Source organism: Rana temporaria, chromosome 5 (genome assembly GCF_905171775.1).
Source record: "Rana temporaria chromosome 5, aRanTem1.1, whole genome shotgun sequence".
NCBI lineage: Eukaryota > Metazoa > Chordata > Amphibia > Anura > Ranidae > Rana > Rana temporaria.
The window spans coordinates 171,502,330-171,521,019 of NC_053493.1; the positions used below are offsets into that span (position 1 = coordinate 171,502,330).

Consider the following 18,690-nt stretch of genomic DNA (forward strand, 5'->3'; position numbering starts at 1 on the left):
CAATGAATTGTTTAAGAGTCGGTTCACACAGGGGCAACACGACTTCCAGCACTACTTTGGGAGGCAACTTGGACACGACTTGAGTATGAATCATCAGGCAACTTACAAGGCAACTTCAAGTTGCCTCCAGGACAGTAGGCTTTCCAGTGGCCAATCAAACAACAATCAGCTCTGTGGGAGGGAGGGGTTTGCCTGAGAAATGTATGTTATCTTCCTGTATTGTTGCTTCAGTTAAGACAGTGATCCGACTTCTGAGGCAACTTTCATTGAAATCAATGGGTACAAGTTGCCTAGGAGTCGGATTGAAGTAGTACAGGAACCTTTTCTGAAGTCGGAGCGACTTCAGTAGTGTGTATTAAGACAGCTCCATTCACTTCCATTGATTTTCTCAACCACGCGACTTGGGGCAACTTCAAGTCGGATCCCAGGTCGCCCCTGTGTAAACCAGCTCTTATGTGCACTATTAAGCATGTTTTTCTAATTTCTTTGTTTTTTGTAGTCTAATTTTTATCATGAAAGTGGATTCTACAGATAATGGGCTAAATTCAGCAAGAATGTACAACAGTGTATCTATCTGTATTCAGAAAGCAAGATACGCTGAAATTAGGCTAAGATCCGACTGGCGTAAGTCTCTTACGCCGTTGTATCTTAGTTGCATATTTACGCTGGCCGCTAGGTGGCGCTTCCGTCGATTTCAGTGTAGAATTTTACATCATTTGCGTAAGGCTTTTTCCAGTGTAACATTACTCCTGCTATATGAGGCATAGCCAATGTTAAGTATGGACGTCGTTCCCGCGTTGAATTTTGAAAATTTTACGTTGTTTGTAAGTCGTTCGCGAATAGGGCTTTGCGTAAATTACGTTCACGTCGAAAGCATTGACTATTTGCGATGTGATTAGGAGCATGCGCACTGAGATACGTTCACGGCCGGCGCATGCGCCGTTCGTGAGAAACGTCATTTACGTGGGGTCATGTTTTATTTACATAAAACACGCCCACCTCTTGACAATTTGAATTCGGTGTGCTTACGCCGGCAGATTTACGCTACGCCGCCGCAACTTACAGAGCAAGTCATTTGTAAATACTGCACTTGCCTCTCTAAATTGTGGCGGCGTAGCGTAAATAACATACGCTACTCCTGCACAAACTTACGTCCCCCTACCTGAATCTAGCCCATTGTTTTTGGTGAATTAGGATTCTTAGGCCCTAATGTGAAGTGTACCTGATAAATTTTAATTGTTTTGCCCAAGGGGGTGTTCAAGTTGCTGCTCAGTAAAAGCACTGATGATACCTTGAGATTCAACAGGTCTTACTTTATTTAGCATAACTGTTTGCATTTCATATATTATTTGAGCTGCCTAACCTTTGTTATCTGCTCTCCTGTAAATAGAACACATTTGAAATGTGGTTAAAGGGTTAGTTGACTAAAAAAACTGCCTATGCAGATATTACGTTTCACCTTCACCATCACAGGCGCGGGCTCTCAATCTCTGAGCTCAGAGCTACTGCGTTAGGGGAAAGTGCATGTGAGGGGGTTTAAATGAGAGGAAGGGCTCACCTATATCTTTATTGGGTGGGTGTTCCAAGTCAGAAGCTTACAAAATAGGGAAGATGAAGGATAAGCGTGACCGCTAGGATACTAACAACCTGCAAACAAAATAGCAGTGACAGTGCTGATATTTCTATGAAGAGAAATTTCATTTAACTATGTACAATCTTCATCATAATTCTGGCAGCAGTTGATTACGATTTCATTTATTGTACATCTATTAATCCAATTCAGTGTTGTTCATCTTTATTTTGCTAGAACCTTTCTGCAAAGTCACTATTTATATTTCACATGTGTTTAATCAATATTACAACTTAATATTTAAGACAGAGGGGGACATAGTGCACTTAAAAAATTTCTGGGCTGGATCATTCCATCTTGCTTTTCCCTAAAACAAAAACAAAAAATATTATTAGAATGACTATATGCATTGGCTCCATTAATTCCAATTTTTTTTTATTTTCTATACTTCCATCCATTGGTTCAAGTCCCCCTTTTGTTTCATATACTGTATAGCGTAAACACTGTATCAACAGCAAAAGGAGCAAACAGGAGGTAAATTTGAATCCAACACTAATTAAAAAATTCATACTGTACTAAACAGTTTATAATTTAACGAGCATTAATATATTCCACTATTAAATAAATATAATAATATAGTTTCCATTTAGATGCTACATTAGTGATAAATATACATCAGGGGTGCACAAACCTTTTGAAGAGCGAGGGCCACTTAAGTGACTGGGTTAGCAGTCACGGGCCACAATGAGCGGTGCGAGCGGATGACAGGTCCGTGTCCACTCTGCATTTGCAGAGTGGACACGGACACAGCCTGCTCCACTCTATGGGCCCTCCAATTCGTCCAGACGGAAGGGGGCGGATCCCCTTCTGTTTTTTATAGCGGATCAGATTGGAGGTAGGCGGGTGTAAATGGACTCAAGGTGAATGGAGGATTCGATTGGGATCCAAACGGACTGGCAGATCTAATCAGACCAATCATGTAAAAGGGGCCTAAGGCTGCTTTCACACTAATGTGCTGCGTTTTATTCACACCGCAGGTGCAGTGCACCTTCAACTTTCCTGTGGGTTACCTGCACTTTGTCACAGAATTCTATTATATCCTGCAGGTGTGGTACACTTTAAGACCAAAACTCCTGCATTCAGCACCAAACCCACAGGTAATAACAGAAGTCTATGGCTTAGTGCAGGTAACTGCACCTGCAGATTAGTTTGAAAGCAGCCCACAGTAATCAATGCAGAGAACAGATATGCCCATTGCTATTTGATTTCAATTAAAAACTGACCTCAATCTTCACTTCAGGTATCCTACAGGTATCCCAGGCGCAGTGCATTTTATATCACTTTGCCTGTGACGGGAGCCAGCGCTATTTAGGAAACATTGGCTCTGTACTGTAGACACATGCCTCCTCTACCACTCGCTCCATCCTCAACACACAATCTGGCCTTCTCGACCCGCCGTCCTAGAGCAGGAGGCCGCAGGCCACATCGGTGGGTTCCATGGGCTACATGTGTATCAGCAGTTGGGCACCCCTGATATACATACTGGTATATCAGAGTAATGGCAGTATCACACAAGCAGCCACAAAACAAATCAAACTAACAATCTCTATTCCATTACTTTTAAGACTAAAAAATATTAAAATATTGGCACCCTGTACCATGTGATTATCTGTAGCCTAACACAGATCACAATAGTAAGCAAGCTGTCATGAATGGAAGCCATTTTTTTAGATACTTTCACCAGTAAACATCCCTGATCCCCTCCATACCAGTCATATGATGACAATCTACTGCACCGGTGACATTATGTACCAAAAATAAAAGAAATGTAAAAAGAAACCTACATTTTATTTAATTTCTTAATTTTCCAAAAAATTGTGACAAAAAAAACTAACAAACCTTGGATTGTTTACTTTTCAAAAAGGGGTCATCTGGGGGGCATTTGCACTGTCATTTTAGGGCCTCAAGAAATGATATAGGTACATAAAGAATTAACCTTTTTTTTAAATATATATAAAAATTAGTGATGGCGAACCTTGAAACCCCAGATGTTTTCAAAGTACATTTCCTATGATGCTCATGCACATTGCAGTGTAGGTGAGCATCATGAGAAATGTAGTTCCAAAACTACTAGGGTGCCAAGGTTTGCCATCACTGCCATAGTTTGTAGACTCTATAACTTTCAGACTAAATAATATACATTTGGGTTATTTTTATAAAAGAAATGTAGCAGAATAAATTTTGGCCTACATTTTTGAAGAACGATTATTTTTTCGCAATTTTTTTAAAATAAAAAACGAAATACCACCAAAAGAAAGCTCTATTTGTGTAAACAAATTAGAAAACTGTCATTTGCGTAAATGACCAAGAAATTGCCAGTTAAAGTAGCACAATGCTGAATAGCAAAATATGCCTAGTCAAGGCTAGGGTAAAACCTGGTGGTCAAATGGTTAAAATGAATTCCAGGTATTTCTATTTTATGGATAGATATTTTATGCATTGTTACATTTGACTAATACTTATGCCCTGTACACACGACTGGTTTTCCCGTCTGAATAAACTCAGACGGTTTTTCCGACGGAATTCCGCTCAAGCTATCTTGCATACACACGGTCACACCAAGTTTCGACCGTCAAAAACACGGTGACGTACAACACTTCAACATTTTTTTCATCTGAAAAATTGAAAACATGTTCTATCTAATTCCGTCGGAATTTCTGACGGAAAAAGTCAGATGGGGCATACAAACGGACGGAATATCCGATGAAAAGCTTCTGTCTGATTTTTTCAGTCGGAAATTCTGCTTGTGTGTACAAGGCATAACAGTAACTATTGTGATGGTATGAGGTCCTGCCACAGTGTGAGATTACAAAATGGTTGGGGAAAGAACACTGGGTTTGCACATGTGCAGCATATGAAACTCTGGATGTATATTATGGATGAGAAATCTATAATTACACAGTCCTGGATTGCACTCTGTAGTTTGGTGATTTCAAAGTGTCTTGGGTGGAAAGAAATCTTCAACCCAGTGTCCGGGTTCTGTGGAAAACCAGCAGAGTATGTGTCCACTTGTACACAGCCCTTATAATGATGATCTGGTGAGTGCTCAGTTGCTGCCGTTTGGAGACAGATCCCTGTCAGGAGACCTGGTCGATTCTATCTGAGACTGCATTCGTTGTAAGGAAGACTTGTTGCCCAAAGGTCTGGGAAGGTCAGGACAGCTACGTGAGCCTGGGAGACCAAGAAAGGGTCTGGGAGGTTGAGAAAGCTGAGGTGGCTAGCGAGACAAGGGGGGCTGGAGAAAGTCTGGAAGTCTTTGAAAGTGCGAACAAACCCAGGGGGGCTGGAGAACCCTGTTTGGAGGCCAAGAGTGGGCCAGTGCAGAGATGTAATACAACCAAGACTGAATGAGTCTTAAGAGCCAGGTGGCTTAGTATTTTTTTGTGATTTGTATTTGCTGGGAATCTTGGATGGACCTTTTATTTTCATTTAATAAAAGTGGTCTGCCGAGTCCTTAAAGCGGAGGTCCCTTGAAAATAAATAAATAAAAGCCAGCAGCTACAAATACTGCAGCTGCTGACTTTTAATAAATGGACACTTACCTGTCCAGCGCTCCCGCGAATGTTGGCAGCAGAAGATGAGTAATCGCTCATCTCTCTGCTGTCTCCGCCGCCATCCTCTGTGAGGGAATCAGGAAGTGAAGCCTTGCTGCTTCACTGCCCGGTTCCCTACTGCACATGCGCAAGTAGCGCAGCGCTTTCCCAGTGGTCCCTGCTGTTTCCTGGGACCAGTGTGTTTCCCATAAGGCAGCGTGGGGGGGGGGGAGGGAAGTTGGAGTAATTCCCGGAAGTGGGTGCAAATAACTGTATTATACAGGTATCTGCACCCCCCTCCCCCCTGAAAGATGCCAAATCGAATTGGGTTCAGGTAAGAATAAGGGGCCAGATCCTCAAAAGAGATACGACGGAGTAACTGCTGTTACTCCGTCGTATCCCTGGTTCTAACTTTGGAACTGATCCACAGAATCAGTTTTCCAAAGTTAGGCAGAAGATCCGACATGTGTAAGGGACTTACACTGCCGGATCTTAGGATGCAGTACCGCATCCGCCGCTGGGGGCATTTCGAGTCGAAATGCCGCTTCTGGTATGCAAATTAGCACTTAGGGCGATCCACAAAGCTTTTCAGCTTCGTTTTTTCTCCGTAAGTTTTAGTTTGCAAGTGTAAAATTAGGGCTGCTTTTACAAAGTGTAAAGTTAGTAACACCATGTAAAAGCACATTCAAGCGACGGCATTTGGTATGCATTCCTGAGAGGGAGAACTCCACGGCAATTTGTAAAATAAAAACCGGCATGGGTTCCCCCCCAGGAGCATACCAGGCCCTTAGGTCTGGTATGGGTTGTAAGGAGACCCCCCTACGCCGAAAATTCGACGTAGGGGGTCCCCCTACAATCCATACCAGACCCGTATCCAAAGCACGCTACCCGGCCGGCCAGGAATGGGAGTGGGGACGAGCGAGCGCCCCCCCTCCTGAGCCGTACCAGGCCGCATGCCCTCAACATGGGGGGGTTGAGTGCTCTGGGGCAGGGGGGCGCACTGCGGGCCCCCCCACCCCAGAGCACCCTGTCCCCATGTTGATGAGGACAGGACCTCTTCCCGACAACCCTGGTCGTTGGTTGTCGGGGTCTGCGGGCGGGGGGCTTATCGGAATCTGGGAGTCCCCTCAAATAAGGGGGCCCCCAGATACCGGCCCCCCACCCTAAGTGAATGGATATGGCTCAATTACTAGCAGGCAGCCAGCGCGGTCTTCTGTGACATCATCTTCTTCTCTTCTTCTCCCTTCTTCCGATGTTGACACGACGCCTCTTCTCACTGCAATGATGGAAGCGCGCCTTGCATCCCATTTATATAGGCCTCACCGTCCCATCATGCTCCGGTAGGTACCCACGTGGGTAGGCACCCACCACGTGGGTACCTACCGGAGCATGATGGGACGGTGAGGCCTATATAAATGGGATGCAAGGCGCGCTTCCATCATTGCAGTGAGAAGAGGCGTCGTGTCAACATCGGAAGAAGGGAGAAGAAGAGAAGAGAAGAAGATGACGTCACAGAAGACCGCACTGGCTGCCTGCTAGTAATTGAGCTAACACACGAAGATAGCAGGCAGCCAGCACTGAAGAAGAAGGCACCGGACAGCTGGAGAAGAACCGGGGTGCGCCGAGTCAACAGCGGAGAGCGGCGAAGATAGAATAAGACCCCCGGAGAGCGGAGAAGACCCCCCCCGGAGAGCGGAAGAAGAAGCCCCCCCCGGAGAGCGGAGAAGACCCCCCCCCGGAGAGCGGAAGGAGAAGACCCCCCGGAGAGCGGAGAAGACCCCCGGAGAGCGGAAGAAGAAGCCCCCCCTGGTATTAGAGCTAAAGAAGACAGGGGGGCCTCCGGAGCAGACTAATAAATGATTTTAAAAACCCTTGTGTTGTGTGTTTAATAACTATCACTTTGCCTCCAGGTGAATGGGTAGGGGTACGATGTACCCCATATCCATTCACTTAGGGTGGGGGGCCGGTATCTGGGGGCCCCCTTATTTGAGGGGACTCCCAGATTCCGATAAGCCCCCGCCCGCAGACCCCGACAACCAACGGCCAGGGTTGTCGGGAAGAGGTCCTGTCCTCATCAACATGGGGACAGGGTGCTCTGGGGTGGGGGGGCCCGCAGAGCACCCAACCCCCCCATGTTGAGGGCATGCGGCCTGGTATGGCTCAGGAGGGGGGGGGGGCGCTCGCTCGTCCCCACTCCTTTCCTGACCGGCCGGGTAGCGTGCTTTGGATACGGGTCTGGTATGGATTGTAGGGGGACCCCCTACGTCGATTTTTCGGCGTAGGGGGGGGGTCTCCTTACAACCCATACCAGACCTAAGGGCCTGGTATGCTCCTGGGGGGGGGGAACCCATGCCGGTTTTTTATTTGAAAATTGGCATGGAGTTCTCCCTCTCAGGAATGCATGCCGAGCGACGCTGTCAATTTTTTTTCATTTTTTTTTTCCCGACGCAACTTTTTTTACCCGGCGCGATCCACAAAACTCGGCGTAACGTAACTTCGCGCATGCGCAGTACGGCCGGCGCGGGAGCGCACCTCATTTAAATGGGACTCGCCCCATTTGAATAGGAACGCCTTGCGCCGGCCGGATTTAAGTTACACAGCCTGAAATTTCTAGGTAAGTGCTTTGTGGATCGGGCACTTAGGTAGAAATTTTAAGGCAGTGTAACTTAAATGGGATTTTTTAAGTTGCGCCAGGTTTTTGTGGATCTGGCCCAAGGGGTGGTGGGGGGACTGCAGCACAGAAGGTTTTTCACCTTAATGCATAGAATGCATTATGATGAAAAATCTTAAGGCTTTAGAACCATTTTAACTATAGTTCTGCCTGACATGCACTCACTATACAAATGCATCTATACACTTTACTCACCTCTTTCTGTAATGGTGTCTTTTATTTTTAGGGACACTGTGACAGAGGGACCTTATTGAACAAACAAATTATCCAAATCTGAGGAAGAATCTTCCTGTGGTGCATTCTCCTCTTGCAAATCTGACCAGCCAGAAGACTCTGAATCAGAAGGGTGTAAAGAAACGGGAGGAATGCAAGTCCAAACTTTCTTAGCTGATCTTTTGAAGACATTTGAGTGTAAAATTCTTCTTGGCTTACACAAGAAGAATGTAGTGTCCAAGAGGACGTTTCCCATGCGTTTGAGGATATGAAGAGCCCTGATTGTCTTTTAGGAGACGCATCAGACATCTGGGACCCTGATGCAGAGGCGGATCCAGAGTCTAGTCTTGGGAGGGGCACTGCCAGAAAATAAGGTGTTACTTACGGGACTGAATTTGATGTGTAATACAGTGTACAGAGGTCAGTAGTACTTAGGGCAGTGTGCAGGGAACAGAGCACACGCTGGGGGGGTCAGGAGGGCATACACTGGGGGGGGGGTCAGGAGGGCATACGCTGGGGGGGAATTTGGGAGGGAATACACTGGGGGGGTCAGGAGGGCATACATTGGGGGGGATTCAGGAGGGCATACACGGGGGGATCAGAAGGGCATACACTGGGGGGATCAGGAGGGCATTCACTGAGGGCGGTATCAGGAGGGCATACACTGGCGGTATCAGGAGGGCATACACTGGGGGGGATCAGAAGGGGATACACTGGGGGGGGATCAGAAGGGGATACACTGAGGGGGATCAGGAGGACATACACTGGGGGGATCAGGAGGGCATACACTGGGGGGATCAGGAGGGCATACACTGGGGGGATCAGGAGGGCATACACTGGGGGATCAGGAGGGCATACACTGGGGGATCAGGAAAGCATACACTGGGGGGGATCAGGAGAGCATACACTGGGGGACAGTCATAATCCTTTAATGAGTTACATTTCTCACTTGTCATGAAAAGAAGATCTGATTTTTCAGCTAACAGCACCTCTATGCTAAGCTGCAGTGACTCAGAAGACTCAGCATAGAGGTGCCTGTAAACAAATCCACACTGTAGAGCTAGCACTGCAGAGCTCACCTCCAGGAACTTTCATACGGCTTCCCTATGCTTAGCTGCACACATCTTCCTCTTCCAGACAAGCGTCTTCTCTGGGAAAAGGCACATCCTCATCCCGCCCACTCAAGCAGCAGCCTGCAGGAGAGAGGCTTAAATACTGCTGGGGGAGGTACAGGGGGCGGAGAGTGCAGTCCCGAGGTTTCTGAGCAGTCATTTATGCTTAGAATGGCTGCGAGTTGTCCCGACTGCAGCTCTGGTTACCTGGGCACGCTCCACCTCAGAGTCTTTAATATTTTCTTGGGGGAAGCAATTGCCCTGTTGCCCCCCCTGGATCTGCCCCCTCCTTGATGGAGATTCCCTGTTAGTAGGGAGTCACAATATATTGGCCAAACTGCCTATAGCCTCCCCACTGTGGTGTCACAAAGGGGACAACTGTTTTGTTCTAATCCCATTCTGCAGGAGATCTTTTTGCAGAGCCTGTGCTGAACAGCGCAGAGCGTATCTGTGTAAAAAAAACCTTAGTCAGTCACTCTGACACTTTTATAACTACTTCCAAAAAGCCCTAGTAAAGAAGTAGTAATTATCACCTGTAGTAGATCCATCAGTGTCTTGACTCAACAATAGAATGGTGATTCTGGCTACAGGTTCAAGTCTTCGAGGATCCAATCAATAGACTAAATTAATATGCTGTTCTTTACTGCTGCAGCTTTCTCACACTGGTGATCAAGCCAGGCCAGTTTTTGCTATCACACTTTTGTCATAAGGAGGACTCTGTGGCTTAAAGTGCACCTGTGCCCAGAATTATGTACATTCTACAGTGGAGTGCCCTGTGAAGACGTCCAACAACGAAACGTACATAGTGTATGCTGCTTGGAGTGTTGACAGATCCAGAGTGAGCATGCACATAAATTCATGCATATATGCCTGTGTCGGTAGACACCTTCACGTGTGAGTGTAATAAAATAAGGATTTTATGCTACGATGCGCTTTTTTTCAACTACTTTACATTTTCCAGGAGATACTGATCGGTGACGGCAGAGGATCTTTGGGATCATCAATTACTGATTCATAGAGTATTGCACCCTGCAAAGCCTGTCTGTCTGCCGATAATCACAACCACATGGATAATTAAGAGTGGAGGAGTGTGGATATCTACCCTTACGAAGCTACAGATTATTGCACCCTGCAGAGGGAAATATCGGTTTTCTGGTTGATCTAATACCAGCCACTAAACATCGGAGATACTGATCGGTGACAGTAGAGGATCTTTGGGATCATCAATCACAGATCCCCAAATTATTGCGCCCTGCAAAGCCTGTCTGCTGCCGATGATTACAACTACATGGAGCATTAGGAGTGTGGATATCTACCCTTAAGGCCCGTACACATGATCTGACTTTTTGACAACAAACCTCAGACAGACCTGTCTTTGCAGACAATCCGACCGCGTGTATGCTCCATCGGACAAACTTTTTCATTGGAAAAATGTTAGCTGTGAGAACAGACAAACTTTCCGGCAACAAATGTCCTACGTCAGCTAATCCGATCGTGTGTACGCAAGTCCATCGCACTAAAGTCCAAAGTCCAAACACGCATGCTCAGAACCAATGCTAAAGATCAGACAACAATAGCAGAAGTTGCCCAAAGGGTGGCAGTAAAGAGCAGAAAAACCACGTAGTACGTCTATTACGTCACTAAGTTCGTGTTTGCTGAAAAAGTCCTGCCGTATGTATGCGTGTGTATGCATAAGTTCACGGACAACGCCCTTCGGTGCAAAAAAAAGTCAGTTGGAAGTCTGATCGTGTGTATGAGGCTTAACAGAGCTACCGATCATTGTACCCTGCAAAGGGAAATACCTGCTTGCTGGTTGATCTAATACCAGCCACTAAACACTGGTGAGTGATCTCGTACATAAGTGGTGAAAGGATTAGTCACTATATGGTGTTAAATATAAGAAGAGGACTATACTGTCATCTGTTATGCTTGGATACAAATAATTTGGAGAAATATAGTGTGGATTTTCAGACACGCATCATTTTTTAGACACGAATATATATTCATACATACATTTTCTTATTTTTAATAGAACACTGATTACATGTTTTGCTTTTGTTTTTTCTTCTTTTTTGGTGTTTTTTTTATTTTTTATACAGACTCACGTTTTTTTTGCTTGAGTTTAAAGGAGTTGTAAAGGAAAACAATTTTTTGCCTAAAATTAATGTCTTCAAGGTAGACAGACAGAATAGTGTAATGATTGTGTTAAAAAACGAGTAAATACCTATTAAATTCCTTCATCTATATCACCTCCGGCGTTCTAGTTTCTGTTCTCTCATTCACTTCCTGGTTTGCGGCGCTCGTTCATGTAAGAACTATATTTCCCAGTATGCATTGCTGCACACCCAGTAATTCACACCTCCTTGAAGACACGTAGCACGAGCGTCCTGACGCACAGATGTCGTTCCCAGGAGGGGGCGAGCACGTCACTGACCACCGCAGTAAAGCCTCCCTTCGTGGTGGTGAGTAACATATGACCGGTCTCTATGGCTTTGTCACAGTGTGTCTGGCCGACAGCTATGCCGTTTAGCGGACGTTGGTTCTGTCCGGAATGCCTCCAGCCGGTGTCGCAGGACGGGTAAGTAGTGGCCCCTTGCCCTGGCAAGGTGGTATGGCTGGTGCTTCCCTGGGGAGGTCGAATGAGAGTCCGCCCTGCTTTCCTCTCCCTCCTTCCCCATGCTGGGTGGCAGCTGTATGGGGGGGCCCTCCTGGGTTTTTGCCACTACTGGGGACCATGTACTGTGAGGTGCTGTTGTTTTTTTGTTAGGGGAGTGCTGTATGTGCTGGGCTGTGTCTTTCTGCTGTGTGACTGTGTTTTTTACACGTGTATAGCCGCCATTTTGCAGCGGACGCGGTTTACATAGGTCGGCGGCCAATTTCTTGTGGCCCGAATGCTGTTTTTACCTCATACGGCGGCCACCTTGGAAAAGTCTTGGCCTCTAGTGCCTGGAATAGCGCAGCAAAAGCCCGCTCATGTCAGATGTTGCAGGCTTAGCCCACACGGTCAGTGAGGATGACTCTGCTCAGGGTCAGCGCTTGTTTAGGCGTTTTGTTGGAGCTTTTATCACTACAGTGCGGGATTCTCAAAAAGTTGAGGACGGCGGAGACATCAGAGATGCCGGTCCCTTTTGGGTTCCGCAAGCCGCCCCGCACCGCAAAAAGTGTTTCCTTGTGTTCCATACTGGACAAAATATTATACAAGTAATGTATACCAAAATACTTTGCGGTCCGAAATCCTTTTGAGGAAGACTTAAAAAAAAAAAAAAAAAAGTCCTCCATTAGCAGGCCCCCTGTGTCCAGACTGAACAAGTCTACCACGTTACCTGTGGAAGGGGCTCCCGCCTTTATGGACCCCACAGATAGGAGAGCTGCGGCTGTGGCCTGCTCCATGTTCACAGTAGTGGGGTCAGCATTGAGACCGGTTTTGGCCGTAGCTCTAGTGTCACAGACAATTACCGAGCGGGCAAAAGTCCCTGCTGCAGGAGCTGGAGGCGCATAATGCTCCTGAGCTCTGGGTGGGCCTGGCTGACCAGTTGGTGCAGGGCCTGCAGTTTGTCTGTGAATTGGCCCTGGATACGCTTTGCTCTCCTGGGCCTCCGCCTACGCGGTGGTACTATGCCACCTTGTGTGGCTAAAGTGTTGGTCTGCGAACCAAACCTCTAAAAGGTCTTCAGGAGGTCTTACCCTTGAAGGGTGTACGGCCTTTTAGGGCGTCCCTGGATGACATCATTATAGATGCTACAGGGGGTAAGAGCACTCTGCTCCTGCAATCTGGGAAGGATAAGGAGCCTCGTCATAAGCAGGGTCCCTCCTTTACCTCCCCCAAGCGATTGATTTTTTCGCCCCCCCAGGTGCGGCAGGAAAATGTTTTCCAGGGTGCTAAGGCGCACCTGGTACCGCAAGCCCAACAAGCCTGCGGACAAGCCTGCTTCTGCATGTAGGTCTGCCCCCGCCAGACACTCGGGTGGGGGGCCGACTTTACGGATGCGCGGCTCGGTAGAGATCCCTCTTTCCGACCGCTGGGTTTGCGAGGTAGTTTCCTCGGGGTACAAGATACAGTTTCTCTCTTGTCCATCAAACAGATTTTTCCTTCCAGCCTCCAGCTTCCTCCGGTACGGCAGGTGGCCCTGTCAGGGGCTGGTCAGGATCTGCTGGTCGGGGAAGTGATTATACCGGTTCCTTCAGGGAACAGTTTCAGGGGTTTTTACGCCAATCTGTTTGTAGTCCCCAAAAAAGGAGGGGGTCGGGTCCAATCCTGGACCTCAAGGCCCTTGACTCTTTTGTCAAAGTGCAAAGATTCAGGATGGAATTGTTCGCTCTGTAGTGGCGGCTCTCCATCAGGGGGACTTTATGGCGTCCTTGAGTACTCAGGACGCGTACCTGCATATTCCCATACGCGCATAACACCAGAGATTTCTGCGTTGTGCGGTTGAAGAGAACCATTTTCAGTTTGTGGCCCTCCCCTTCGGCCTGGCTTCGGCACCACGAGTTTTCACAATGGTGCTCGCTCCGATTCTGGCCCTGCTAAGGCAGCGCGGAATCGCTATTGTGGGATACCTGGACGACTTTCTCCTGAGAGCTTCTTTAAGCTCAGACTTAGGAGAGGATGGGTTCATCATCTGCCAGCCCCTCCAAAGGATTCGGGTGGCTACTGAATGTCCAGGAGTCAATGTTGGTACCGTCCCAGCGACTGGAATGCCTGGGGTTGGTCCTGGATTCCTCAGAAGCAAGTTTTTTTCTCCTGTCGGAAGAACTCCAGACACTGCAATCTGCGGTGCAGCGGTTTGCGACCGAGCAGTGGTCGTCGCTTCGCCTTTACAAGAGAATTCTGGGTCCCATGGTAGCCTCTTTCGAGGCGTTTCCGTATGCCCAATTCCACACCCGAGTGTTACAGAAAGAGATTCTGTCACGTTGGGACAAGCTCCCTTCGTCTCTGGATTACCAGATTTGGGTGAAGTCGCCTGGTCAGGTCCTCCCTAGTGTGGTGACTGACATCTCCGGTACTTGGGACTGGGAAATTATTTTTGCCGTGCTATCGGACAGTGGCCACGACGGATGCCAGCCTCTCCGGCTGGGGGCGTTCTGGAGTGTCCGGTCAATGTCCTGGAACTACGGGGCTATCAGGCTGCGTCTCCCCAAGTGGTTTCTAGGGGACAGTTTGACCTTGTGCGTGTCCCTTTGTGATGAACTTTCAAACAAAGAGCATGTAAGGGATGGCTGTTCCTCTAAAGGGGTTGTAAAGGTAAAAAAAAATCCTTAAATAGCTTCCTTTACCTTAGTGCAGTCCTCCTTCACTTACCTCATCCTTCGATTTTGCTTTTAAATGTCCTTAGTACCTGTCAACAGCCCATCAGCATACCGAGTACCTGTCACCAGCCCATCAGCGTACTAAGTACCTGTCACTAGCCAATCAGCGTACTCGAGTACCTTTCACCAGCCCATTAGAGTACCCAAGTACATATCACCAGCCCATCAGAGTACCCGAGCACCTATCTGCAGTCCATCAGATTACCCCAATACCTGTCACCCCCCAACAGAGTACCTGAGTACTTGTCACCAGCCCATCAGAGTACCTGAGTATGTCACCAGCCCGAGTACCCGAATACCTGTCACCAGCCCATAAGAGTAACCAAGTACCCGTCACCAGCCCATCAGAGTATCCGAGTACCTATATGCAGCCCATCAGATTACATGAGTACTTATCTGCAGGCTATGCTTCATAAAATATACCTCGGGGTGTTTGCTTTCCAAAATGGGGTCATTTTGTGGGTAATTCCACTGTCCTGGTGCTCCAGGACCTTCAAAAGTGTGATAGGTAGGAATGAAATTAGATGTGTAATTTATGCTCCTAGAACGCCTGAAGGTATTACTTCAAGGTTGGACCTCTCTATGTGGCCAGGCTGTGTAAAGGTCTCACACATGTGGTATTACCATACTCAGGAGGAGTAGCAGTATGTATTTTGGGGTGTTATTTTTGCTATGTATATGCTTTGAGTTAGAAACATCATATAAATTGACAACTTTGTGTAAAAAGAAAAAAATAAGTTTTAATTTTCTTTCCACTTTTTCCAAAGACTTGTGGAAAAAATTAACCATTTAAAAGACTCATTATGCCTTATACTTATAGAATATAGAATAACTTTGGGGTGTTTTCTTTCCAAAATGGGGTAATTTTGTGGGTAATTCAATTGTCCTGGTGCTCCAGGGCTTTCAAAAGTGTAATGCCGCGTACACACAATTGGAAATTCCGACAAGAAAAACGTGGATTTTTTTCCCACTGAATTTTGGCTCAAACTTGTGTTGCATAGGTCACACTTGGTCACACAAAAGTTGTCTGAAATTCCGACCGTCAAGAACGTGGTAACGTACAACACTACAATGAGCCGAGAAAAATGAAGTTCAATGATTCCAAGCATGCGTCAAATTGATTCAGAGGATGCATGTTTTTTTGTGCGTCGGAATTGCATACAGATGATCGGAATTTCCGACAAGAACCAGCTCTCAAATTTTTGCTGTCGGAAGTTCAGACAGAAAAAGTCCGATGGGGCCTACACAGGGTCGGAATTTCCGACCAAAAAGCTTACATTGAACTTTTCTTGTCGGAAATTCCGATCGTGTGTACGCGGAAATTTTATGTGTAATTGATGCTCCTAGAACGCCTGACCATGCTCCCTGCATGTTGTGCCTGCCTATGTGACCAGGATGTGTAAAAGTCTATGCTGTGTGTGAGAAAAAAACTTATTATGATAATTGTGTGTAAAAATTTTAAATAATTTTTTTTTTAATAATTTCTTAATTTTCCCAAGAATTGTGGGAAAAATTACAACTTCAAAAAAACTTGCCATGCCTCTTACTAAATACCTTGGACTGTCTACTTTTCAAAAAGGGGTCATTTATGGGTATGGGTATTTGGGTATTTGCACTTTCCTGACATTTCAGGGCCTCAATAAAGAGAGAGGTAGCCCATTAGTACATCAGATGTAATCAATAATATACACTTATTTGGGTTATTTTTTACCAAAAATATGTAGCAGTATAAATTGTGGCCTAAATTTATGAACAAAAATGACTTATTTGCAAAATTTGATCATAGAAACTAAAAAAAAAAAGTATTTTTATTTTCAAAATTTTCGCTCTTTTTTCACTTATGTCACAAAAAAACAGCGGTGATTAAATACAACCAAAAGAAAGCTCTATTTGTGTGAAAAAAAAATTATAAAAATGTTGTTTGGGTACAGTGTTGCATGAGTAATTGGCATTCAAAGGGGCGAGAGAGCTGAAAGTTGAAAATTGGTCTGGGCAGGAAGGGGGTATAAGTGCCCTGTATTGAAATGGTTAACTAATTCCATACAAACTACTTAACACCATAAAGATATATTTGATTCTGTATTTGCTAAGTAGGGTAGTAGGTTGGGAGTGGAACCGAGGGACAGTGCTCAGAGGTGGGTAGGGGGCGGAGACAAAGGGTGACTAAAAAGAGGGGAGTACCTGCACCTTTTCTCTGAGAGAAAAAGCCCTGGTTATAGCTATCCCAATGTATGAATTATGCCTTTGGATGTGGTTTATTGCATACAGTGCATGCTAAAGCAGCCAGTTAAAGTGGTTGTATGCCCTGAGAAAAAACAAAAAAACAAACAAACTGTAAGGCAAATGCATAATGAGCTAGTATGTACTGCATACTAGCTCATTATGAAGTACTTACCGTAGAACGAAGAGTCTGCACTGCCTCCCGGTCACTAGCTGCACGCAGGGTGAATATCTCCTAAATGGTCTACGTTTAGGAGATATTCAATTTACCTATAGGTAAGCCTTATTATAGGCTAACCTGTAGGTACAAATCACCAAGTGGAGGATACAACTGCTTTAGCGAATATTCATTTTTATATTTTGTTAATTAGCTGAGTTTCTCTTATGGTATAATAAAAGAATCCTCTACTTACGCTTCAGTATGCAGAGCAAGAATTGCCTCTTCTATCTGTGTATCTGGTATATCTCCATCAACCTGGGCAAGATACTTATAAAGGAATGTGAATGTCTCAAAAGGAATACGAGCAGCACCACCTTCTGGGTCCTCTGTTAGTATTTCACAGGTATGTTTCAGTGCCATAGAAACTGTCTGCAAAGAGGAAAAAATAGAAGTCTGTGTGTGCAGAGGAAAAACAGTAAACACATGTAATATTACCATCAATTAAAGGAAACAATATTTTGTTTTATAACTGAATGATTGTACTATGTGTGCAGTAATTATTAGATTTTCAGGGCTGAACATAATAGTAATGCTCCCTCTAGTGGCTGCTCCATGCCAGTCAAACTGAGTATATGCACAGTGCACTCTGCCTGCTCCAGCTGTGCTCAGTGTGGGCTTCTCTGGGTCATACAAACTCTGCACATGTGTAGTGTGTGGTCTACTTCTCTAACCTAGCTCAGCTAGATCTGCAGTTATGGTGCTGTACATGTGATCAGGTATTACACCAGTCATTTGGTGGCTTGACAGTTTGGTTGAGAGCACAAGCACTTATGAAAATTCATGGCATGCTTAGAATGTAAGGGCTGGGACTCAAAAATGCACTCCAGATCTGTTCCGGATGTGTTTTTACCTGCCCAGTTTTAATGTGTTTTTCATGCGTTCCGGTGCATTTTTGATGTGTTTCCGCATGCATTCCAGATGCTTTTTTCCCCACTGTACAGGGAATGCACTCCAGATCTGCTCCGGATGCGTTTTTAATGTGTTTTTCATGCGTTCCGGTGCATTTTTGATGTGTTTCCGCATGCATTCCAGATGCTTTTTTCCCACTGTACAGGGGCCCAGTTTGTTTTTTATGTGTTTTACTGCGTTTTTTTTCTGTAACTGGAAAGGCCTGCATTGATGTGAATTTTGCCATTGGAAACCATATAACCTACTTTCCATGTGTTTTTTGATGTAGAAAAAAACGCACTAGACACACCATAGAAAAGCAGTGCAGAGGCGTTCCAGATGCTTTTCTGCATGTGCGCTTTGATGCATTTTTTGTGTGTTTTTGATGCAGTCCAGTGCATTTTCACCCCCTCTTTTTCCTTAAAGTGGAGGTTCACCCTAAAATTATATAACATTACATCCAGCATACTAACAACATGTACAGTATGCTGGTATTTTTTTTTTTTCGCCGTACATACCGTTATATTGTTATTTTCCCCCCCGGGTTTCCGGGTTTTGATTCCCGCGGGACTGGGCGTTCCTATTGAGAGGTTAGATGATTGACGTCTGGTGAAAAACTTCCCATGGCACATAAGGTGCGTCACCAGTTTTCCGTAAATAGCCGACCTGCGAGTCGGGTCTATACGGCGCCTGCGCCTGCCGTGTAGAGCTGACTGCGCAGGCACCATATAGAGCAGGTCGTCTATTTACGGAAAACTGGTGACGCGCCTTATGCGCCATGGGAAGTTTTTCACCAGACGTCAATCATCTAACCTCTCAATAGGAACGCCAAGTCAAGAGGAGGTTTGGGCCGCTCTGCAATACCAGTGCACTGAGAAGGTAAGTGTAGCACCCTC

The 18,690-nt window shown here is 45.9% G+C and overlaps 1 protein-coding gene across 4 annotated transcripts in view; it reads right to left on the minus strand.

The window, feature by feature from the left end:
• Positions 1–1,292: 1,292 nt before the first annotated feature.
• ROPN1L (rhophilin associated tail protein 1 like) overlaps positions 1,293–18,690 on the minus strand; it is a 114,107-nt gene continuing 96,709 nt past the window's right edge. For all 4 annotated transcript variants that reach the window (XM_040353389.1, XM_040353386.1, XM_040353388.1 and 1 more), the window contains 2 exons: positions 17,100–17,275; positions 1,293–1,937 (listed from right to left, as the gene is read on the minus strand). In XM_040353389.1, coding sequence (XP_040209323.1) covers positions 1,871–1,937; positions 17,100–17,275 — 243 coding nt within the window. In that variant the 3' untranslated portion in view covers positions 1,293–1,870. The remainder of the gene's footprint in view (positions 1,938–17,099; positions 17,276–18,690) is intronic.